Raw genomic sequence first — 26,069 nt, 5'->3', positions numbered from 1 at the left:
AGGACTCTGCCCTAATTATATCATTTTTAACTGTCACGTAAACACCTCTGTTAAATGTTAACGTCTTGTGGTTATTTTGAACTCATTTAAATAGTTAAGTGATATATTTGTCACAGTTTTGAAAATGGACGTCATTTCACGACCTGACCCATAGTTATGTGATCATTTATGTAGTTTACCCAAAAAAAAATAGTAGTAGTAAAAGGAAACGCAAGGGCAGCTAGAGCTAGAATTACCAGTAATAATCATTTGTTTAATTTAAAACTGGAGGAATGACAAATAGAAATCAATTTCCTTCTGGTTGAGGTAATATTATGGAAAACTGGTGTTGGTGCAATACATTTATCGAAACAAAATAACTTGATAATAGATTTAATCAGAATAAACAAAGAATGCTATAACTACAGTTCATGTTTTTTCTATTGTTTCATAACATCTTAATGGATACTTTCCTCTGATAATTATTTCATCCAAATCATTTGTTTAATTTAAAATCCGGAAATCAATTTCCATAATATTATGGAAAACTAGAGTTGATGCAATTGCATGATCGAAACAAAATAACCTTGTAGTTTGGGTGGAGTAGAAGAATTAACAAACAATGCTAAAATTGGTAAGCATGCCAATCAACACCGCTTGAAATCATTCACGGTTCAGGTCTTTTCTTTCATTTCATTATATATTTAAGTGAATCTTTCCTCTGATTATTATTTCACCCCCATCCAACTGAGATGGCTATATTTTATCCTGGTTCATCCAATTGAAATGGTTATATTTTTATTCTGGAACCTTTTTAAAGTTAGGCTTAAAATAAGCGTCTAAACTATACTTAAAATTGACTTTTGGTGTCTAAAGAAAATTTCGTTAAAAATAAGTGCCTAATATTTTCTTCGTTACACTTTTAGGTGCCTACCGTTAAGTGACATATGTCATGTTCATATTTTATTTTTCCAAAAAATATATTTTAAATAATATTTTATTTATAAAAATAAAAATTATAAACGTGACATGTTACTTAACAGATTCTTTTTGACGATAAGCACTTAAACGTATAACATATTTTTTTTTATAATAGGCAAGCGCTTAAAAGTATAACAGATTTTTTTTTACAATAAACACACGGGAAAAGATATATATTTAATAAAAACTTTTTAAGTATCAAAAATCAATTTTAAGATATATTTTTAATAAAACCTTTTTAAGCATTAAAAATCGATTATAAGTACAAAAAACATATTTTTAATAAAAACTTTTTAAGCATCAAAATTCAATTTTAAGACATATTTTTAATAAAACCTTTTTAAGTATTAAAAAACAATTTTAAGTAAAAAACATATTTTTAATAAAAACTTTTTAAGCATCAAAAAATCAATTTTAAGTATAGTTTAAGTAGTTATTTTTATATAAACCATAACATTAAAGGAAAGTACAACTATGAGTTGGAAATATTATTAAATAAGATAAATATTAACTGGGAATTGAGAAGGGGCCGGCCGGACAAACACACACCACCACGGCCACAAATAATGATGAAGGCTCTCCCACTCGAGGAGTCCTTAGGCAGATGCACCTTCCGAGTGCAATGAAAACTACCGGCCTAGGCCATGGACTAAACTGATTGCCCATCAACCCCGTCCAAATAAGTAAGCTGTAAAGGTCACCCATACTCTTTTTTTATAAGCATTGCTCAACTCTCAGCTTTGCTGTCTTCCCTTTGTGGATTTAGAGTTTTTACCAGAGCATCAGTCTGAGTTCTTAAATATGGGCAAATAAGCAAACATGGAAGGGTAATATATAGTTCAAATAAGAATCTGAAAAGATGATTGTAATTTAACCTCAGAACCTATGGCTCTGATGTACTTTCAAGTGGGACAAATACGGTTTTGGTTTTGACGAGTTGCTGAAGCACCAACCGGTTTTCGCCTCAGGATTTCAATCCCCAACCTTCCAATCAAATCAAATAACAAAATTATCGATTTTGTAAACCATTTTGGTAGTTCTGTTGCGGCAGAAACACACCTTCCATAAACCAAGTGTTGTGGCCTGTGAATATCAGTTACCGTCAACTTATTCTGCCAGTGAGGTTGAAATTGACTCTGACAAGTAAAATGCAAGCAAGAGCTGTGAAACAGAAACTTGCTGAACCGAGTTCAGCTTCTTAAATGAGAATATCTGTCTTTGATTTCAAATGTTCAAATCTCTCAAGACAAGCAGAACACCATAGCAAAAGCAGTATATTTTTATTGCTTAGAAATGACAGACTGGGTCTGTTTTTAAAGTTGCTGGGGTTTGGCAAATTCCAAGACCCAAACAGGAGAAAATGACTTGGCATAGGATAGTTTGGTGAAAAAACTTTTTACTCGATAACATGGGCCTGCCAAGTAATCACCGAATGCCCCCTATGCAGCACCGAAGAGGAAACCAGGGATCCATTGGCATTTCTAATGGAAAAACTCTGGATATAATTACTTGCTTGGAATGGCCTTAGCCATGGGGTCTGGCCGGAGGGGAATGAAAGAAATGTTAAACAAGAGTCGAATGTTAGGGAAACAGAATTTGGATGTCGATAGAATATGGTAATTTGGTTTATAATTTCGGTTATTTTCATTTCAGAAACATATTGCATCTCGTGTAACAAAGTCCGTGATTTAAGAGAAAGCCACTGAGTGACAGAAAATAAATCTTTTTCGTGTCATTCAAAGGAAAATGCAGTAATCGATATGATTTTCCTACCCTTACCAAAATTCACTTACTAGATTTCATTGTTTCAAACATTAATTTTGAAGATTTTTCAAGCTATGTCTACTCCATGCATAATATCATCAGTAATTCATACATAATCTAGTGTCGGGAGAAGAATCTTGGAACTAAAATAGAGCCCATTGATATTCAAAGGTAGATGCTACGAAACAGTGAATCGCCATTTTATTTTCCAGACGGAGGAATGACATTTTAAGCAACACAACCTTTAATAACACAACTCCACTGGGTTCGTAAAAGATATCATCCTCAGTTCAATCTAAGCCTAGCCTCCAGTGCAAAAGAGTACAAGATCTGATTGTTCGGCTAATGTTTCAAAATTTTAATGTTGGCTCATTGGGACCATGTAAACCAATACCTGAAACTGCTTTGACATAAAATATTTAACCCCTGCAGTGTACAAAATATAGGTTAAGTTCAGAAGTTTCTTCCTAAAACAAGGATAAAGTTAGATAAACAGGAATTAATTCCAACTCCCACTGATGAAAAGGAAGTATACTAAGTTATGTTACTCCCCAGAATCTGTTTCATTCCATTTTTTTTAAATGATATATGAAAAGTAGAGAATGACCGAACGAAGCAACTATCCATTACAGTATTACATCATATTGTCCAAAGAGTTTCCTATATAAATTGAGATCTAGTCCTTCACTTTTGTCAAATCAACATGGCCAAATATGCTAAAGCTAGTTAATAAGATCTGTAATGTCAAAAGTTACTGAAATATATTTATTTAGCATCAATGTCTTGGACATAAATTCATACTACATGTGTATCATCAACACAGATCTTTGTAGTGTAGGTTCAGGCTAATATTTTATTTAACAGTAGGTGGCATCTTATGTTAATAAATATCACATTGGAATGTTTAATTTCCAGTGTGATACCAAATGCCAGTAGTAAAAACAAATGCTATCACAAGATGAAACCAGTTTTGTGTGAGTGAAAGCATGAGAACTATCCACAAAGCCTACAAACTTAAACAAGTTATGATACCTAAACAACCATCAAGGGTATGAGATTTTTCTTTCAATAAAATTTGGTCAGTTGGAATATACAGGAATTCCATAGATCATAATACCCTAAGCATCAAGTACAATCATAAGTAATATATGTTAGATTAGAATACTAAGGTCTCTCTTTTGAACTTGCAAAAACTTGTTAAAAGTGTTCTAAACATGCAAAGGACTTGGAAGCTAAGGGCAACATCTGTCATCCAATGTTAAGCAAGAACCTTTCATAATTAATCATTCAGGGATTATATCCAAACTATAGTGGTGGATGCCTACAGCTCAAAGTAGCATCAGGAAGAAACCAACATATTTTTCTTATAATCTTAAGCATCATCAAACAGGCGAGGTATGATAGCACCAGCAATAAAAACAAACAAAAGCTATCACAAGATTAGTGATAATATCAATGTAACCAAATCCAGATATAACATCAGTGCAAACATCATCAGAATGCAAATATAATGAATTTTCAAGCACTTTTTTCACACAAAAAACCCAAGTTGCACATGGAAAAGTCATTCTTGGAACTCAATCTAAAAGCAATCTAACCAAAACAGAAAGGTTATAACATTTGATATCATCTAAGTTCTAGATTAGAAAATACAATATTACCAGCATCTATTCTATCCTTGAATATTAAGCAAGTTCTTGGCTTCACTCTGCTCCTCCAACAACTCTTCACTCGCATACTTACTTAAAAGCTCCATTTTCTTCCTTTCAACAATCATCTTCTCAATCTCCTTCTCATCAGGCAAGGGAACGTGCACAACGAATTCTTTTTCTTTATCCTTCCTCTCTTTCTCCTCCATCTCCCTCCTCTCCTCCTCCACCACATCCTCCTCTTCCTCGAACAACACCTCCCTCGCCGCAGCTCCAACGCTAACCACCTCCTTCGCCCCTCTCCTTGCCTCTCGCCTAATCTCCTCCACTCTCCGCCATTCCTCCTCCGCTTCAGCCCTCATCTTTGTCTCCGCTGGCCCCTCCACTCTAGCCAAAACCCCGTCCTCTTCATCCCTATACCCATAATAACTCGCATCAATCCTCTTATAAATATCATATCTAGTTCTCCTCTTTCGCAACTCCGGCGGCTTCTCGAACAACTCTCTGACTCCTGGCAACTTTTTCGCCGCTCCAAAATACCGATAACCGGGTCCACGTCCGCTAGGGTTCGGAACATCCACTATGTTCCCTTCTAAATCCGTCATTTTAGGGGCGTGTTTGGCGTAATTAGAGCCGCCGAGTTCAACGATACGGCGTTCCCAATGAGACTTCTCTCGGATAAGCTTGTTGATCTCGTCGTTAAGGTCTCGAAGTCGATGTTCTCCGAGGCCTTCGTTCTGAATCTCGGCGACCTTGCGGCCGATCTCCCGCATGATTTGTTGACGCCATTTGTCGGCCTCGGAAAGATCACGGCACTCAGAGGCGAGGAAAGGGCGGCGTTCTTTAGGTTTCTTTTTTTCCTCCGCTTTTAGGGCTATGAATCGATTGAGCATCGACTGAGCTTTCTCTTCGTTTCGAGCCATATCTCGATTGAGGATTTCGGAACCAAGAGGTAGGCTTTCGAGAAAATTGAGCGACCTACAGAGAATAAAACCCTAGGAAGATTTGAAATTCAGACATGATAAAAACCAGTCGACAGAGGGAGGAAATAAATACCAGGAAAACTACTTCAAATATCATTCGCTTTAAGTTTGGACTTTAACATTTTAGTTTTATCAATTTTAGCACAATATTTATTTTTAAATACAATTATATCGTTTTGCCATTAATGATCTAACGAAACGACGACATGACAACCGTATGTCATGACATTACTGATGTGGCTACATTACCTGAAGACACTAAATTTTATCTGTTTTAAATAATGTTGTTATATTATATGATAGTTACTAACTACATTATATAATATACATACTTATGTATTTTTTATGTTTGTATACATGCCCATCACAAACAAAACCAACATCACGTGTGGCCCAAACCTGTAGAAGATCAGGGTTTCTAGAAACCCTAACCCCACTCTTGCCTCCAGCCGCCAGCAACAGTGGTCGTTGGATCTAGACGAGATCCAACGGTTCATAATGGAGATATTTAGGGTTGTCTCAAACCCTAGCCAAAAGCTTCACCCTAGCGCCGCACGGCTTTGTTCGAGAAGCCCTTACGCCTCACGCATCCCAGCTGCTCGGTCAAACATCATCCTCGCGCCTCCCACGACTACACAACTCTCAGTCCCGAGATATCCGGAAACAAACAAGAATAATAGAGTTTGATTAGGACTCAAAGTTGTCATTTCTTTCTAGTATAAATACATGTAATCAACAGAGAGAGGGGGAGGCTACAGATACCAAAGATTACAAAGGGGATTACACGAAATAAAGGCAAATTTTTTTTTTTTGAGCAAAGTTATACCAATATTCAAAGCAATCCAAGTAGTTTTATTGAAAACTTCGAAGGCTACAGAGGTTCACTTTCAAATCAATCAATTGTAAGTAGTCGAGATCATTATTTCACCTCTTAATTTAAATTTACAATTTTCTTAAACTAAGACAACTGGAAATTACGTAGTACCGAAAGGGCGGTTCAAGGGTGCTAATCCTTCCTTGACCGCAACCGACTCCCGAATCCGACACATCTTTGGTAAGATGCAGATCAGGTAAGATGGTATTCGACCCACCTAAATTCATTTTAAAGTGGTCGGTGGCGACTCTAACCCAATCAATTCCAGTCGAAGCCCGATTCCGAGGCCCAGCCGAAAGACGGTTCCGACAGCTTGGCGACTCTGCTGGGGACACAGGTGAGTGAGTCAGGCTAAGGTAATTTCCAGTTGTCTTTTTAACGAAAAGGGTAAGTTTAAATTTTAAGGTAATATTTCGATCCTTATTACTTATTTTTGATTATATTTTTCGAGTAAATAGTTGGACTGACTGTTTTCTAATGATTTCAGCTTTCTAAACATTTTTCATCTAAGGCTCTAAACCCGAGCTCCGAACCCGTTTTAAGTGGGGGTGAAAGCGACGCCTTCTTGTGAATTTATTCACCGTATGGGCCTAGCAAGTAGCCTTCGGGATTCATATACCTTATGCCTTCGTGTGAATTTATTCTCCGTATGGGCATAAGGGAATGTGTCCTCTTGAGTTTAACTTAGTCCACACAAGCCTGTGATGGGTTTCGGACTAAGGGTCTGGTCGGCCCAAGGGGGCGCCAGCAAGGATAACTCGAGTACCGTTTTTAGAACCTAAACCGGGAGACTTTGAATAAATAGAGCCTACCCCAAAACCACATTCCAAAACCTAGGACATTTCTTTCCTAACCTTTTTTTTGTGTCCTTATGTTTTTTCCTTTACCATTTTTTTTATTTTTATTTATTTCTATTTTACTAACCTTTTTGCCTTTGTGTTTGTTTTTAGCATTTGCATCATAACAAGAGGCCATTGATCCCTAAAAAGGTGTTTATTAAAACTCAAATAATCTGAATTCATGGACAAAGGTGTTGTAATACAAGAGATTGAAAACGCTGAGGCACGACTATGGTCCGAGAAGACTCAAAGTGAAAAGGGAGACAGTCTTCAAGGAAGCTATGTGTCAGAGTTGGTTCGCTACACCCCTATCAGCCTAAAACAGAACAATGTACAAGAGCTTCGAGATATCTGGGACAGTTGGAAGAATGATCGGAGACAGAAGTTCAGCCAACGGTACGGTGACATTGCACTCTTGCTTCATGTTAAGATTGATGAGCCCTTAATCAGAGCCATGGTTCAATTCTGGAACCCGGGATATAGTTGCTTCACTTTTAACCAAGAGGACATGGTGCCCACCATCGAAGAATACACTACACTGCTGCATTGTGAAAGCATCAAGCTTGAGCGAGCCTACATTAAACACATCAAAAGCCAGCCCTTCAAGAATGCACTGGCCAAAGTTGCAGGAGTAGATGAGAAATGGGTAATCGATCGGACTCAGCGTAGAGGCAGTGGAGAAGGAATTCAATGGATCCACATAAAGCAACTAATGAAAAACCACCCTGATGAGTGGAAGACTATAGACCTTTTTGCACTGGGTCTGTACGGTTTGATCATCTTTCCGAAAGCTTTGGGGTGCATTGACGCTACCGTGGTGGAACTATTTGAGCAACTTTCTAAACGAGTTAACCCAGCACCAGCCATCTTGGCCGAGACCTTTCGATCTCTCAACCATTGCCGGAGAACTGGCGGAGGAAGATTCACCGGGTACATTCAGCTCCTTCAGGTCTGGATTCACAGCCACTTCTGGAAGACTAACGGGGTTGCCTACCGCCATTTCAGCACCACCTATTCACATCTAGGTGAATTTATCACCTTAAAATGGCATGAAGGAGCCTCGAAGGAAAAATGGATGAAGGTCTTTACGCATCTTCAGGACCGGGATATTGTCTGGAGAGCCCCCTGGCTATTTCTCAGTGACGTTCTTTTCCGATGTGATGACTCTGACACTGTGACCTTACTTGGACTTTGGGGAGCAGTCGGGTATGCTCTGTTATTAGCACTTAGACAGTATGGAGCACGTCAGTTTGTCCTAGTAACATGCGAGTTGGCTAGGTCAGAGTTTGAGTATCATGGCAACAGCTATAAGAAGATGATCAAAGAAGCAGCCGATTCGTGGAGGAAAGTATTCCGGATGGATGTTGTAGCTGCCAGAAGCATGCTCACTCCGGATTATGTGGAGTGGCGAAGATTGAGAAAGAATGACAACATCCCTGTGCCAGACTGTGATGACACCCGAACCATGGAAGAACAACTCAGGCATGTCCCTTCTGAACTCGAGATAGCCAAGACCGAGTTTGAAGCCGTGAATAGTGAGCTGAAGCAAAGGATAAAGAAACTTGAAGCCGAACGCTATCAGTGGAAGCTAGATGCTGACTCTCAGAAAGATCGGGCAAATAAACTGGAAAGAGAACATAAAAGAGTCTGTTTTGAGTTCGAAGACTTGAGAAAGGGGTATCAAGATAAGGTCAAGGATAACGCCAAATTGAAGGTAACCTCTGAATACTGGAAAGACGAAGCTCATAGCCTGAAAAGGAAGTTTGAGGGGCCTGATGAGAAAGCTTGGAAGGAACAGATGAAGACTGCCCAAAGACGCTTGGCAGATAGTCAATATCAGAACCAGCGCTTGAGAGTTCGGGTAGTTGACTTAGAAAAACAGCATGAGAAAGATGGCAAGACAATAGTTGAGTTAGAAGCTATTGTAGATGGGTTCAAGAGGCAAGCAAACGAGCTTCAGATGGTGCCCTTCGACGGAGGATTACAATGGCGTTTCCGTTGGGAACAAGCACATCGAAGGGTGAGGGCCCGAGACGCAACCATCCGAGATTTCCTGGATCAAGTGCAAAAAGCAGCCCGTCATCTTCACGGCCTTGCAAGGGAAGCTGGGGTGGTTCGACAAGGCATTCAACCAGTGACAGATGAAGGCAGAAGACTTGTCAACCTACTGGAAGTTGTTCGGGGTCTAGAGGATTTAGTCCGAATGTACCTTTAATTTGTTTTTATGTCTCTTAAAAGATAAAACATTTTTGTCTGAACAAGGGTTATTTATAATAATGAACACTTTTCTGGATCAATGCCTCCAATTGCATACATTATGCATTGCATTTCTTGCATTTTATATTTCATGTATGTTTATTTTATATTTTCCATGTTTTTACATTCGTATTAACTAACAGAACATGTCTCAGACACCAAGCTTACCACCGCAAGCAATAGATACGCACCACCCTCACAACACTCGTGCAAAGAAAAAACAAATGGATGTCAGAATGGAAAAACTCGAGGAGAACATGGCAAGACTTTAAAAGGAATTGGAGGACAAGATGGCTCAGAACAGTCAACGTACCATGGAGTCCATAAAGAAAAGCACGGAGTCCCTAGTCGACCAGATCGTGGCTAAGTTATCTGGTTTACAACAGACAAGTGCATCCGGAGAAGCTGCATCTGAGGGGATAACCATACCACCGACCCCACAAGTGGTTGCCTCATCCGGGACCTTACCCGGACTGCAAAGTGACTCATCTGCCACTAGAGGGAAAGCTGTATCAGCGGTAAATTTACAGACTTCTGTGGCAAAGCCTGACAGTCATCTGAACGACTGCCCTATCCCGGATTTTGACGAGGAGGATAAGGCGAAGAAGATGGAAGAAAAGATCAGGATGTTAGAAGACCAAATGAAGATGGTCCAGGGAGACCATGATTATTATGGTGTTGATGCAATTGAACTAAGCTTGGTTCCCGATTTGGTGCTTCCACCAAAATTTAAGGTTCCTGAGTTTGAGAAGTTCGACGGGAAGAGCTGCCCTTCGGCCCATATCACTATGTTCTGTCGGAAGATGACAGGGTACGGGGGAAATGACCAACTCCTGATCCATTACTTTCAGGAGAGCCTGTCCGGTTCAGCTACTCGGTGGAACAACCAGCTTAGCCGGACTCATATCAAGACGTGGAAAGACTTAGCCAAGTCTTTCTTGGAGCAGTATAAGCATATCAACGATATGAGACCAGACCGGGTCATGTTACAAAGCCTAGAGAAGAAACACAATGAGAGTTTCCGACAGTACGCACAGAGATGGAGGGATTTATCTGTGCAAGTTCATCCACCCTTGGATGAAAAGGAAACTAGAAAGTTGTTTGTACAGACCTTGAAGGCACCTTACTTCGGGCACTTGGTAGCAATCACGTCGGGAAGTTTCTCAGATTTAGTCATGGCCGGCGAAATGATCGAGTTGGCCATTAAACAAGGAAATATCGAGGGAGGAGACTCTAGTAAAAAACCTCCCATGAAAAACAAAGAGTGAGAGATCAACAATGTAAACACCTACAACGTCAACAAGGGGGTTACGATCTCAAGTTCAAATTCCACAGCAGCTGTACCATCCGGTACTTCTAGACAGAACCAGAGAGAACCAAGAAGAGAAAGGGAAAGGGAGCAGTTTGACCCCATTCCCATGAAATATAAAGAATTATACCAACAGCTCTTCGACACTCATACAGTGTCGCCTTATCCTATGAATCCAATAAATCCCCCTTACCCGAAATGGTATGACGAGAACGCTCACTGCGAATACCATGGCGGTGTGCAGGGGCATTCGATTGAAAGTTGTCTCGCGTTCAAGAGACTTGTGCAACGAATGCGGAACAAGAATTGGGTCACTTTCAACTCTGGAGCACCAAACGTCGCCCAAAATCCCTTACCCAATCATAAGGAGACAGGAATCAATGTCGTTACTACCGAAGGGGGCAAGAAAATTAAATCGAGTGTTTCGGAGATCAAATCTCCTTTGGCTTGGGTATGGAGCCAAATGGTAAGGGCGGGGCTTCTTGAACCATACCCAGATACGACAGAAAAGGGAGATGGTAACCATTGTTGTTACCACAACCAAAAAGGGCATAAAGTGCAAGATTGCCCAGAGTTCAGATCGTTTGTCCAGCTCATGATGGACCGAAAAAAGCTGGAGTTTTACGAAGAAATTCAAGATTCTTTGGAAGCAGATGTTTGTTCCACCAGAGAATCATCAGACAGGAGACTTGGTAGGGGTAGTCCTTTGATAATTACCCCTAAGGCAAATATGACAGTGACAACACCAGCCAAGGTGGTAATCACAGTACCTCGGCCTTTTCAATATAAGGATAATCGGCAAGTGCCATGGAAGTACGAATGCCAGGTGAGTACTTCCAAAAGATGCGATAGCAAAGTGGGGCAAAGACCACTTGAGCCATTCAAAGAAGATGTGCTAGTTGTCAATGAACCTATAAAGGAGAAAGAAGCTAAAGAGTTCCTCAAGATCTTGAAGCACAGCGAGTACAACATTATAGAGCAGCTCCACAACTTACCTACACGTACTTCAATGCTAGCACGATTTTTAAGCTCAGAAGCACACCGAGAAGCGCTGTTGAATGTCCTTAATAAAACGTTCGTGCCACAAGACATACCAGTCAGCAAGATGGATCGACTGGTGAATAATATTCAAGCTGATAATCTCATCTCGTTTTCAGATGATGAGATTCCATCTGGAGGAAGAGGCCGAACAAAGGCGTTACACATTACTACCTACTGTAAGGGGCACGCTTTACCAAGTGTCTTAATCGATAATGGTTCGGCCCTGAACGTGATGCCTTCGATTATATTGAAGAGGCTACCAATAGATACCTCTCATATGAGAGCTTTTCAGAATGTGGTCCGAGCATTTGATGGGACCAAAAGAGAGGTAATCGAAAAGATCGAGGTACCATTGACCATCGGACCAACCACCTATGATGTTGAGTTCCTTGTTATGGATATCATGTCGTCCTATAGCTGTCTTTTGGGAAGGCCGTGGATTCATCAAGCAGGTGCAGTACCCTTCACGTTGCACCAAAAAGTTAAATTTGTTATTGACGGGGCCTTAGTAATTATCAACGCTGAAGAAGATATCGTGGCAAGCGTGACCACGGAGGCTCCATACATCGAAGTAGATGAGGAAGCGGTAGAATGTTCGTTCCGCTCCTTGGAGTTTGTGAATGCCACATTCGTGGCGGAAGGAAAGAGAATCCCAAGACCTCGACTCTCCAAATGCACAAGGATGGAGATCAAGCAAACCCTGGGCCGAGGCGCCAGAACCGGGAGAGGTTTTGGGAAATATTTGCAAGGAATGATCAATCCTGTCATTCCTATCCCAAAATTAGACCAATTTGGGCTCGGTTTTCAGCCCAGTTATCATGAAAAGAGAAAGGAGATCCAAAAGAACCGGGAGAGAAGGTTGGCCAGATTGACTGGAAACGAACTCCAATGGAAGTCTATGACATTCCCGCCGCTTTTCAGAACATTCAAGTCAGGTGGTTATGTGTTTGAGACCACCATATCTGAGTTAGAAACGGCTCTGGAAGATCTGAACATCAATGCCGTGACCACAGAAGATGTTGACAACGGAGATAGATCCAGGATATGCCCTCTGCCACATGGGTTCGTGCCTAGCAGTTGGTCGGTGGAAGAACTACATGTGGTTTACAAGAATCTTTCAGAGTAATATTCAAACTATCCCTATTTGCCTATACCCGGGGCAATATGTGATCTTTTGTAAGGGTGAATAAACATTTTGTTTAAGTTTAATAAAAGATGCATTTTTCTTTTCCATGGCAAACAAACTTTTCTTTTATTTTTGAATTCATTATCTATCTCCTTCATTCCAGTACTTCATTTCCAATTACTCTCAAAGTTAGTTCTTGACCGTTCCATGTGAGATATTATCCTCTTACACATGCACATCTTCCTCCTTTCAGGTTCCCAGATAACGATAATGTGGGCACTGATGATCCTGATCCAGAGGTGGATTTTGAATCAACCATTTATCTTGGGGAATTTGATGAATGCGATAATGAAGAGGAGTACAACTTGCCTATCGAATTGTTGAGAATGATAGAAAGAGAAGAAAAGCAAATACTGCCACATGAGGAGGCGATCAAAATCTTAAATTTGGGCACTGAGGAAGATCGAAAGGAGGTTAAAATCGGCACAACTCTTTCGACTGAAGCAAGAAAAAACCTGATAGTCTTACTTCAGGAGTACGGAGATGTGTTTGCTTGGTCGTATCAAGACATGTCGGGACTAGACACAGATATGGTAGTTCACAAACTGCCAATCAAACCAGAATTCAAACCTGTGCAGCAAAAACTGAGAAGAATGCGACCAGAAATGCTCCCTAAGATCAAGGAAGAAGTCAAGAAGCAATTTGATGCCGGTTTTCTCCAAGTAGCCAAATACCCTGAGTGGGTGGCCAACATAGTGCCTGTGCCGAAGAAGGATGGGAAAGTACGCATGTGTGTCGATTACCAAGACCTTAACAAGGCAAGTCCCAAGGACAACTTTCCTCTGCCACACATAGACACTCTGGTGGACAATACGGCCGGGAACGCCTACTTTTCATTCATGGATGGATTTTCGGGGTACAATCAGATCAAGACGCATCCCGAAGACATGGAGAAGACCACTTTCGTCACAATGTGGGGAACTTTCTGTTACAAAGTGATGCCTTTCGGATTAAAGAATACTGGGGCAACATATCAGAGAGCTATGGTGACCCTATTCCACGACATGATGCACAAAGAGATCGAAGTTTATGTTGACGACATGATTGTTAAGGCACAAACCGAGAATGAACATGTCAAGAATCTGAGGAAGCTCTTCCAGAGATTGAGAAAGTTCCAACTGAGACTAAACCCTAGCAAGTGTACCTTCGGGGTAACATCTGGAAAACTATTAGGCTTTATAGTCAGCAGGAGAGGCATTCAGGTCGATCCTGATAAGGTTAAGGCTATCCAGAATCTACCTCCACCACGAACCCAAAAAGAAGTCCGAGGTTTTCTGGGCAGACTAAATTACATAGCTCGGTTCATCTCTCAGTTAACCGACAAGTGTGACCCCATCTTTCGTCTCCTCCGAAAGAATAACCCTGGAGCATGGGATAAAAACTGTCAGATTGCATTTGAGAAGGTAAAAGAGTACTTGTCTCGCACTCCTGTCCTGATGTCTCCTACCCTAGGCAAACCTCTGTTCTTGTATCTCTCCATATTCGAGAACTCCATGGGGTGTGTCCTGGGTCAACATGACGAGTCTGGGAAGAAGGAAAGAGCCATCTACTATTTAAGCAAGAAGTTCACCGATTGCGAGGGCCGATATCCTCCTGTTGAGAAGGTTTGTTGTGCTCTGGTATGGGCTACAAAAAGACTCCGGCAATACATGCTGTATCATACTACTTGGCTGATTTCCAAGTTAGATCCATTAAAATACATGATTGGTGTACCTGCTCTATCTGGAAGGTTAGCTCGTTGGCAGATGCTTTTTTCTGAGTTCGACATCGAATATGTGAGCCAAAAAGTGGTAAAAGGCAGTGCCATATCCGATTTTTTGGCAAGCAGAACTACTGAGAGCTATGAGCCGCTGGACTTTGATTTCCCAGATGAAGACTTGATGGCCATATATTTAGAAGAAGCAGAGACTTCAACATACAGCTCCTGGAGAATGTATTTCGATGGAGCATCAAATGCATTAGGACACGGCATCGAGGCAATCCTGATCTCTCCAGAAGGGAGTCATTACCCATTTACCAGCAGACTAAACTTTGATTGCACCAATAACATGGCAGAGTATGAAGCCTGTGTCTTGGGAATTCGAGCTGCACTGGGGCAAAATATAAAGACTTTGCGGGTGTATGGAGACTCAGCCTTAGTAATCTATCAGCTCCGAGGAGAGTGGGAAACCAAGGATATAAAACTGTTAGAATACCGGAGACTAGTGCTGGATCTACTCGAAGAGTTCGACGAAGCCACCTTCCACTACGTGCCTAGAGAAGAAAATCAGATGGCTGATGCTTTAGCTATATTGGCAGCCGCATTCAGGGCTGGTGGAGAGTCTGAAATGATGTCAATTAACATGCAGTCGTATGAGTACCCAGCTCATTGTTACCAAATTGGAGAAGTGAAAGACACTAAGCCCTGGTACTACGATATTCTTCAGTATATCAAGCATCGGAGTTATCCAGAAAAAGCCACCGAAACCGATAAGATAACCCTTAGAAGGTTGGCAGCTGGATACATCCTTGACGGAGAGGTTTTATACAAGAAAAGCCATAACCAAGTTCTGTTAAGGTGCGTCGATGCTGAAGAGGCAAAAATGATAGTGGAAGAAGTACATGATGGAGTTTGTGGAGCACATGCAAATGGGCATATGATGTCAAGACAAATAATGAGATGCGGATATTTTTGGTCCTCACTGGAAAGCGATTGCATCAACTATGCTAGGAGATGTCATAAATGTCAGATTTATAGAGACAAGATAAATGTTCCACCCCATCCGCTTCATGTAATGACGTCACCATGGCCTTTCTCTGTGTGGGGCATGGACGTTATCGGGCAAATCCATCCGAAGGCTTCGAATGGTCACCGTTTCATTCTCGTAGCAATTGACTATTTCACGAAATGGGTAGAGGCTGCGTCATATGCCAGTGTCACTCAATCCACTATTTGTAAGTTTCTGAAGAAAGAAATTATATGTCGGTATGGTCTACCTGAAAGGATTATCACCGATAACGCAACAAACTTGAACAACAAGATGATGAGTGCTGCTTGCGAACAGTTCAACATAAAACATCACAATTCCACTGCTTACAGACCAAAGATGAACGGAGCAGTAGAAGCAGCAAACAAAAACATTAAGAAGATAGTGGAGAAAACGACTGAAACTTACAAAGACTGGCATAAGAAGTTGCCTTTTGCTTTGTTCGCTTATCGAACCTCGGTACGAACTTCGACTGGGGCAACTCCATTTTCATTAGCCTATGGAATGGAAGCAGTGCTACCCATTGAAGTCGAGATTCTGTCTCTCAGGGTCTTGTCAGAAGTCAAACTGGATAATGCAGAGTGGGCACAATCCATATATGATCAGCTTAATCTGATAGATGAAAAAAGACTGAAAGCCATTCATCATGGTCAAATCTATCAGAAACGAATGATCCGAGCACATGACAAAAAGGTGCGCCCAAGAATATTCTGCGAGGGAGATCTGGTGCTAAAAAGAATTTGGCCAGTCCAGAAAGATTTCCGAGGAAAATGGACGCCAAATTGGGAAGGACCTTATGTAGTGAAAAAGGCTTTCTCCGGAGGAGCCCTCATCCTGGCTGAAATGGACGGACCTGAACTGCCACATCCCATTAACTCAGACGCAGTCAAGAAATACTTCGCTTAGGATGAAAACCCGAGAGGGCGTCCTAAGTTGAAAAAAAACGTTTAGGGTGAAAACCCGAAAGGGCGCCTTAAATTGAGAAAATGAAAAGAAAAAGAGAACAAAAGAAGAAAAAATAAGGTGGGTTCAAGATGAAAACCCGCAAAGGGCGTCTTGCAACCAAGGATGAGTCCAAGTTGAAAACCCGGAAAGAGCGATTTGGATATTAACAGTGGAAACATCCCGGCACATGAATCTTCTACGAACTCAACAAATCGGAGAAATGTCGCACTCTCCCAAACGTTGTCGCATTTTCAAAAATCCTTTGGCAAAGGCTGCATTCAAGGTCACCAAACGACTTTTCAGCTCAGAAGTGCCCACATTATCGAAATCTAAGACGTTCATTTACACATAATTGTGTATTCGTTTTCTAGAATGTTTGCCATGTATCATTTGTTTTTCTCCTCCCTTATAAATAAAGACAATCTTTCCTCTCGAGCATCTTGAATTAGATTTAAACCTAATGATTTATTTATTTTTGGTGAAAAGATAATCGCATATTACTGTACAAGGATTCATTGAAAAGTACAGGTGCCCAGAAGCTGATCAAGGCTCATTCAAGGTCACCAAACAACTTTTCAGCTCAGAAGTGCCCACATTATCGAAATCTAAGACGTTCATTTACACATAATTGTGTATTCGTTTTCTAGAATGTTTGCCATGTATCATTTGTTTTTCTCCTCCCTTATAAATAAAGACAATCTTTCCTCTCGAGCATCTTGAATTAGATTTAAACCTAATGATTTATTTATTTTTGGTGAAAAGATAATCGCATATTACTGTACAAGGATTCATTGAAAAGTACAGGTACCCAGAAGCCGATCAAGGCTCATGCACATACTTGAGATGGTTGAGGAGCATCTCCCAAATCAAAAAAAAAAAACAGAATGTGCAAGATCAGAGATCGGAACCTCAAGCTTTCAAAATCAAGAGTCAACAACGACAGGCCACCGGAGATCAAGATTTCTCTCTAGAGCCCAGAATAACATATGTTGCCTATACATTTTAGGCATACCAAAGAGCTTGACATCCCTAACATCGCATATATGCATATTTTTGTAGGTGTTTACCCAGAGTCAATTTCAACTTCACAACGAAGGATATTGGACTCCAGACAACGCAAGTTCAACTTCACGACGAAGGGACCGCTGGTTGTCAACAAACATTTCTCAAATTCAGAGCCAATTTCAATTTCACAACGAAGGATATTGGACTCCAGACAATGCAAGTTCAACTTCACGACGAAGGGGCCGCTGGTTGTCAACAAACATTTCTCAAATTCAGAGCCAATTTCAACTTCACAACGAAGGATATTGGACTCCAGGCAACGCAAGTTCAACTTCACGACGAAGGGACCGCTGGTTGTCAACAAACATCTCTCAAATTCAGAGCCAATTTCAACTTCACAACGAAGGATATTGGACTCCAGACAACGCAAGTTCAACTTCACGACGAAGGGACCGCTAGTTGTCAACAAACATTTCTCAAATTCAGAGCCAATTTCAACTTCACAACGAAGGATATTGGACTCCAGACAACGCAAGTTCAACTTCACGACGAAGGGACCGCTGGTTGTCAACAAACATTTCTCAAATTCAGAGCCAATTTCAACTTCACAACGAAGGATATTGGACACCAGACAACGCGAGTTCAACTTCACGATGAAGGGACCGCTGGTTGTCAACAAACATCTCTCAAATTCAGAGCCAATTTCAACTTCACAACGAAGGATATTGGACTCCAGACAACGCAAGTTCAACTTCACGACGAAGGGACCGCTGGTTGTCAACAAATATTTCTCAAATTCATAGCCAATTTCAACTTCACAACGAAGGATATTGGACTCCAGACAACGCAAGTTCAACTTCACGACGAAGGGACCGCTGGTTGTCAACAAACATTTCTCAAATTCAGAGCCAATTTCAACTTCACAACGAAGGATATTGGACTCCAGACAACGCAAGTTCAACTTCACGACGAAGGGACCACTGGTTGTCAACAAACATCTCTCAATTTCAGAGCCAATTTCAACTTCACAATGAAGGATATTGGATTCCAGACAACGCAAGTTCAACTTCACGACGAAGGGACCACTGGTTGTCAATAAACATTTCCCAATTTCAGAGCCAATTTCAACTTCACAGCGAAGGATATTGGACTCCAGGGAACGCAAGTTCAATTTCACGACGAAGGGACGACTAGTTGTCAACAAACAATTTCCCAGTTCCAGAACCAATTTCAACTTCAAGGCGGAGGATATTGGACTCGGAACAATACTACTCACTTGGATTTCAACTTCACGACGAAGGATATCCAGTGCCCAGACTTAGCTTCACAACGAAGGGGCCATACCCAGCTTCACAACAAAGTATCTTTGGCTAGAAGACAATCCATGAACTACTTACAGTACTCTGAGCTCGGTTTCAACTTCATAACGAAGGATTCAGACTCAGAATTTTCTAGTTTTGACTCAACCTCACGACGAGGGGGTCATTTCGTATTGACAAATCAGTTTCCGTACCGGATTTCAACTCTTCGAAAGTGGATATTCGATATGGTCGAAATTTGTGTCTTTTAATCTTTGCTCTATTGTCGTTACACGATAATGAGCAAAGAGGGGCAGTTGAAGACACTAAATTTTATCTGTTTTAAATAATGTTGTTATATTATATGATAGTTACTAACTACATTATATAATATACATACTTATGTATTTTTTATGTTTGTATACAGGCCCATCACAAACAAAACCAACATCACGTGTGGCCCAAACCTGTAGAAGATCAGGGTTTACAGAAACCCTAACCCCACTCTTGCCTCCAGCCACCAGCAACAGTGGCCGTTGGATCTAGACGAGATCCAACGGTTCATAATGGAGATATTTAGGGTTGTCTCAAACCCTAGCCAAAAGCTTCACCCTAGCGTCGCACGGCTTTGTTCGAGAAGCCCTTACGCCTCACGCATCCCAGCTGCTCGGTCAAACATCATCCTCGCGCCTCCCACGACTACACGACTCTCAGTCCCGAGATATCCGGAAACAAACAAGAATAATAGAGTTTGATTAGGACTCAAAGTTGTCATTTCTTTCTAGTATAAATACATGTAATCAACAGAGAGAGGGGGAGGCTACAGATACCAAAGATTACAAAGGGGATTACACGAAATAAAGGCAATTTTTTTTTGAGCAAAGTTATACCAATATTCAAAGCAATCCAAGTAGTTTTATTGAAAACTTCGAAGGCTACAGAGGTTCACTTTCAAATCAATCAATTGTAAGTAGTCGAGATCATTATTTCACCTCTTAATTTAAATTTACAATTTTCTTAAACTAAGACAACTGGAAATTACGTAGTACCGAAAGGGCGGTTCAAGGGTGCTAATCCTTCCTTGACCGCAACCGACTCCCGAATCCGACACATCTTTGGTAAGATGCAGATCAGGTAAGATGGTATCCGACCCACCTAAATTCATTTTAAAGTGGTCGGTGGCGACTCTAACCCAATCAATTCCAGTTGAAGCCCGATTCCGAGGCCCAGCCAAAGACGGTTCCGACATTACCAAAATGACATCACTTAGACAATACTGTATTTAGTGTTAAAAAAATCCAAAACGACATAATTTTGTTTAAAAACATTTAATAAAATTGTACTTATGTGGGGTTTTGAACTCTTAACCATGATGTCAACTTAAATTTTTGATATAATCTTATGAACATAATACACAACAAAAATTATGCGTACCAAATATTATTTTCTAAAATAATATATGAAATTATTAAAATTCCCAAAATCTCCCTAAATTCCATAAATTTCCTAAAAACCTCAAAGGAAAAAAAAACGCCCACGATATAATCTTCAAGACATATTGTCCAGGTTCTTGATGTACGATTATCTTACAAGACTGCGGTGAATATCAAACTAGGCATTGCTTTTACCAAACGCCGGCTCATTCCATGGAATTCACGAACTCGAGAAGATTGAGGGCGTTCTCGGCTAATGCGATGTCTGCGTACAAAGAAACAAGTTGCCAGCACTGCTGACAAGTGACATGGCATGTAGCGTAACAAGGAGATGGCCATGATTGACCATGCTGAGTTTTCAAAGCTAGGGATTAGCCACAGCTCCATATACGTAAGCCCAGCATACTCTGAGTATTTCACCAGAAGCTTTGGAAACAAAGATGGCATGCATTTTTATTCCAGCTGCATTCCCTGCCACTGTTTAAAAAAAAGCATGAGCTAAACTCAGAGGTCCGTCTAGAAAAATGTGTTCTAGTTTAAGAATGATGCCAATAACTGAAACAAACAAAAATCTTCCACTTAATGACTTATTAAAACAAATTTTGGACCAAAAACAAACATACTCATATGTTAATGATAGCATATTTATAAACGTAGATGAAATAAGTGCTGGTAAAGATTTGGTCGTTAATATAATATGCATAGTACCTTACAGAAGCCATGCAATATGCGATTGAGTTTTATAGGAATTTAGGATTTTTTTTTGGGATTTTTAGAAATTTAAGAGTGTTTGGGATTTTCTAGAATTTAGGGGCTTTTTTCAAAAAATTAATAATTTCATGAGTTTTTAAAAAAATAATGTTTGGCATAGTGGTTAAGTCTTAGTTTTTTATTCAAAAGGCCTTAACCTCAAATCCCCCAAATGCACCCTTTCACTAAATTTTCTAAAACAAAACTATGTCGTTAAATAAAACTACGTTGTTTTGGGTTTTTTTAGCACCAAACACAGTCATTCCAGAACGACGTCGTTTTGCTGAGATAGCCACATCAGGACGAACGATTGTTATGTTATCGTCCTGTTAGATCATTAACGGCGGTGTGGCATAATTGCTCTTAAAAGTAAATGTTAGTGCTAAAATTGACAAAATTGAAACATTACTGGTATAAACGAGTATGAGCTTAAAAGTGAGTGATAATTGAAATAGTTTACCCTAAATACAATTAGGGTAAATTACCCTAAATACAATTAGGGTAAATTACCCCTTTCCTCACTGAACTATACTCTCTCTTTTATTTTCCTCACCTAACTTTCAATTTTTCTATTTTGCTCACCGAACTTTACAAATTGAATCATTTTGTTCACTTCCTCGTTAACTCTCTAATGTTTTGATGATGTGTCATTTTTTTTTATTTTCAATATAAAATAATTGAGAAAATAACAAAAAACTAGAAGGTGGTCGGATGCCACCGTCAACCGCTGTAGATGGTAGTCGCTCAGTCCCAAATTTCATAGGTTGCTTCGCCTCAACATCGTGATTTCAAATCCAACCTTCATTTTGTCGGAACTTACTTCAAAGTCCACGAATTTGAGATTGAAAGTGATGGAGATGAAATGTTTTAGTCGAGATTCACGGGTTTTGAGATATATTTCGATGAAACAACCATTAGATTCGGACTCAAGTGGTTGAGATGAACCGACCCATGAAATTTGGGATCAAACGACCACCATCAACGACAGTAGACAATGGTTGGATGAAAAATGACGTGGTGGCCGACGGAGAGAAAATGAAGAAGAAAAGGGAAAACAGTAAAGTGCACAATTCCTCATTGAACTTTACTCTCTCTCTTATTTTACTCATCGAACTTTCAATATAAGATTCAGAACGTCGTCGTTTTGGTGTATATTTGTGTTTTTCAAAACAAAGTCATTTTAATGATTGTGCCATGTCATAACACGGTTAAATAGTTAACGACAGAGTGAGCAAAATGATTCAAACTGTAAAGTTCAGTGAGTAAAATAGAAAAATTGAAAGTTGGGTGAGGAAAATAGGAGAGAGAGTATAGTTTAGTGAGGAACAATATAATTTACCCATACAATTATTTTTGTTAGCAAGGCACGTGTCTAATGTTTCATTGTATTTCGATTTCTTTTCTTTAAAGAATTTTTTAGGCGCAAGTGAATATTTTATCGAGTTGAGTACAACATTTGAACAAATTAAATTGATTATTTTTATTTTATAAATTAAATTTTATTTAAATTTGTTTTAGTCAAATCAAATTTATAAAGTTAAAATTGAATCAAATTATTCTAGTTTTTTTTATTTAAATTTAATTATAAATAATGTTATAATTTTAATTTATTTAAATTTAAATATTATATATATATATATATATAATCAAAGAATTCGATTCGAACTTAAAATTCAATTCACTAATTACTAAAATTTTTGAGTTGTTTAAATTATTCAAGTCATATTTTATACTCAAATTTTATCTAAGAGAAATTTTAACTCAAGTCGAATCAAATTTTTCATCCTTAATTCAAAAATTTATTTGTTTTTATCTATTTTAATTATTGAACAGATGGTTGAGTATTTATTTAATTAGACTATGTAAATCTTTTGACAATTTTATTCTCAACTTTATAGTTTTTGTTAAGTTAATCCTTTAAACCAAAACATATCAAACAATTTAGTCGATTACATGATAATTAGACATACACATATACACTCATAAAATATATCAGTATTTATTAAATATACAAGTAAAATATATGGTATAATTTGTTTTATGAACTTTGATATCAATATCTTGAGGTTATTTTACACTTGATCAATAAAAATAGTAGAGTGTTATATTTCAGTCAAATGAAACCAAACAAAATAATTTGTCCCAACCCAACATTGAAGCTGTTAGTCATGGAATCGGATAGGCTCCAATTATGTTTTCTCTCTGTATTTGTGTCTGGCTTTAGTTCCTAGGCCATTATTTAGAGAGCTGTGGTTTCATATTCTGTTTTCAGGTCTATATCCCCTCTGTTCGTTATGGCCTGTGGGGGTTGACTATTCGCCTGTGTTGTAATAGGATTCCTCCTCTTAATAAAAATCGTATGGACACTTTTCCACCAGTGAATACACACAAAAATCAAAAGGTCAAGTAAGAAGTTGAACATAATAGAAATCCCACTAGCACAAAGAAATTCTAAGGCTTCAAAAGCAGAAATGTAGTTTTAAAAAAGGCATCAATTAAAGCCAATCAGATTATTATGGCATACAAGTCCTCAAAAACGAAATAATTGTAAGCTTCTGTTTATACTCTGATAACAACATATCATGAACAAGGCAGTTGTAATGTCAAACCAGAACAAAATAGGACGTCAGAGACCCTCTGCCATCAGAGAAAATTGCACTACACTGCAGCTGTAATTCATCATCAGTTTAATTAGCCAGGATTCTCCCTGTGTCTACAGCAGCCACAAAAGATTTAATGTGAGAAATATATTCATTAAAACATGCGAGTTTATTATATAAAACACTTACAATTAATGTAGTAAATATATTTTCGAGCTACCTCGACATCACAGACATACTTGCTAGACCAAAATATATTCTGCTCATAAACACTATTATGAGTAAGAGATGAGAGTGCGGTGTTTGGATAATTAATCACAAATATACTGAAAACATTTTTACTATCAGAGAAAAGCAAATGTCGAATCCCCACACACAAAAGGTGACATTAAGATAAATCACAAATGATAAGTCGTAACGAACAAGAAGATGGTAACACTACAAAAATTAACATGCCTATTGAGGAACTTCAAAAACCATAATCAGGAAGCCCTCATCCGAACTCAGTCAGAGCATGAAACACTTTTTGCATAACATACCTTGATCACAGATATTTTAGTATTCGGCAATTGGAGAATTAGTTATCCAACAATGTACTTTTTCAAGTAAAATACCATCTTGCATTTTTAAACAACAACGTTTGATTCAAACACAGCTATCAAATGCTTTTAAGTAACGGAATACCTTTTTATCCAAATCAGTCACAGATAGCATATAAAAAGCTCAATCAATGCCAGATCAATTCTATCTTAAGGTTCTTTCTACCTTCAATAAATCAATTCCAAGTCCAAGACAGTGAATGGTAATGCCATCAAAAAAGCTCTCAACGTTATTAGTTTAAGTAGGATTCAAAATGACGCATAACTGATATAATCGAACCAACTAAACTCACTCATCTTTGGGGAGAGAGAGTGCCAATATAGACTCACTCAAAATTGATTTTTTTTCATAAGAAATTTAAGTGAAAACACTCTAAATAGAAAAAAAGGAAAAAAGCATACCTTTCACCTCGCCTTCACCTAAGCTTCTGCTTGGCGTTACCTTTCTTAGTCGCTTCCTTAACCTTCTCAATATACCCTTCAATAGGTGGAGTTAAAGACGGCATAAGTCGATTTACCGGAAACGGGGTCAAATCCGGTATCATAGCCGCCTCCTTAAGTTTCTCCGGCAGCGCTTCAATCGCCTCCTTTTTCATTCTCAACAAATTAGTCTCAGCAGCCTGTCTTGCCCTATGCTTCCTCATCAAAACCCGACTATACTCCTTGGCCAATCTCCGACCATCCTCCACCGTCAGCTCAAATTTGGGTATCTTATCAGCATCGACAAGGCCCAATGTAATCAAATCCAGCCCAGGAGTTCCCATAATCATAGGCTCGTCAGGGACTCCCATCGCCTTTCTTCCTCCTTTCTTCAAAATCTCCATTTCCCGTTGCCGTTCTTTGCTTATTAATCCCATTTTTTCCCTTTCCGCTTCTCGGGCACGCTCTTTCGGTGAGAGGTGACGGACCGGAGTGGGTGCATTGAGGCATTGTTCGTAGAGTTTTTGCTTCTCGTCGGAAACTCGGCCACCTTTAGGGAGGGAATCGTCCACAGGAGCGCCGCCTTTTCCCTTTTTAGTGGAGATTTTGGAGCGTTTTAAAGGTTGGCCGGCTTTGAGCTTGGATTTACCTTTGGCTGTTCCGCTGACGTTGCAGCGTTGGAGGAATTGGTGAGTGAGAGTTGCTAGAGGTTTTGGGTTTTTGGCGATTCCGTTCATTGTGGTTCTGGGGATTTAAGGGTTTTATCAGAGAAAATTAACCAAGGAATAAAATCCCCTTTGTTATTGGAGAAATATGAAACAATTGAGGTTTAGGGTTTATCAGAAATACTCTCAGCTCCGGGTCCGGGTTACATGATGAAAATCAAATACAAAAATATACAACTTGGTATAAAATATTATAAATAATATAATATTTTAAGTTAGGTGTAATTTAAAATTTAAAATTTTATATTTTCTTTTTTAGTATAAATTTTTTTCGTAATATTTTAATTTATAATTGAAAATATTATGTTTTATAATATTTTTTTGTTGATCCAAAAATATTAAAAACATAACATTTAAATAGTATCTTTCCTTAATTTTATATTAAACTGCCTCATCCTAGAATCGCTCACAGATATTATGATTATAACTCTGCATTAAATAAAGGGTAAACAATCTGTGTGATCATTTAATTATTTTTTTTATATTCTGATAAAAAAAATTTAGAAGTAAGCTAGCTTGAGTCTCCTTTGCATTTACGGTATCTGATTTAGATTAATCGATTAATAGATCAAATTTTAGTGATTATACAAAAAAATAAAAATTTATTATTTTTGAAAAATAATTTATATAAAATAAATTATTTAAAAATTATTTTACGTAAAATTAATTTGATAAAAATTATTTTA

General features: G+C 39.0%; 2 protein-coding genes and 1 non-coding gene across 4 annotated transcripts; all 3 read right to left on the bottom strand.

Annotated features, from left to right (window-relative positions):
- On the bottom strand, positions 1-25,477 carry LOC120199971. 2 transcript variants are annotated; one of them, XM_039200924.1, is made up of 3 exons: positions 24,641-25,477; positions 8,031-8,035; positions 1-11 (listed from the first exon to the last, which is right to left on the bottom strand). In XM_039200924.1, the coding sequence occupies exon 1, from the start codon at positions 25,393-25,395 to the stop codon at positions 24,655-24,657; it is 741 nt and encodes a 246-aa protein (XP_039056855.1). In that variant the 5' UTR covers positions 25,396-25,477; the 3' UTR covers positions 1-11; positions 8,031-8,035; positions 24,641-24,654. The 2 variants fall into 2 exon arrangements, with proteins under 2 accessions (XP_039056855.1, XP_039056853.1); XM_039200922.1 differs by lacking the exons at positions 1-11; positions 8,031-8,035 and adding an exon at positions 23,517-23,752 and having other exon boundaries at positions 24,641-25,476.
- On the bottom strand, positions 1,487-1,647 carry LOC120199992. Its single transcript, XR_005523503.1, has one exon. It is a non-coding gene; the product is annotated as a U1 spliceosomal RNA (small nuclear RNA).
- Positions 3,027-5,397, bottom strand: LOC120199970 (pre-mRNA-splicing factor ISY1 homolog). Its single transcript, XM_039200921.1, has 2 exons — positions 4,390-5,397; positions 3,027-3,151 (listed from the first exon to the last, which is right to left on the bottom strand). The coding sequence occupies exon 1, from the start codon at positions 5,294-5,296 to the stop codon at positions 4,397-4,399; it is 900 nt and encodes a 299-aa protein (XP_039056852.1). The 5' UTR covers positions 5,297-5,397; the 3' UTR covers positions 3,027-3,151; positions 4,390-4,396.
- Positions 25,478-26,069: the final 592 nt, after the last annotated feature.

Source organism: Hibiscus syriacus, unplaced genomic scaffold (assembly GCF_006381635.1).
Source record: "Hibiscus syriacus cultivar Baekdansim isolate YM2019G1 unplaced genomic scaffold, ASM638163v2 tig00005856_pilon, whole genome shotgun sequence".
Taxonomy (NCBI): Eukaryota; Viridiplantae; Streptophyta; class Magnoliopsida; order Malvales; family Malvaceae; genus Hibiscus; species Hibiscus syriacus.
Note: the sequence above shows the minus strand (reverse complement) of the source record. Positions and strands in the feature narration are given on the sequence as shown.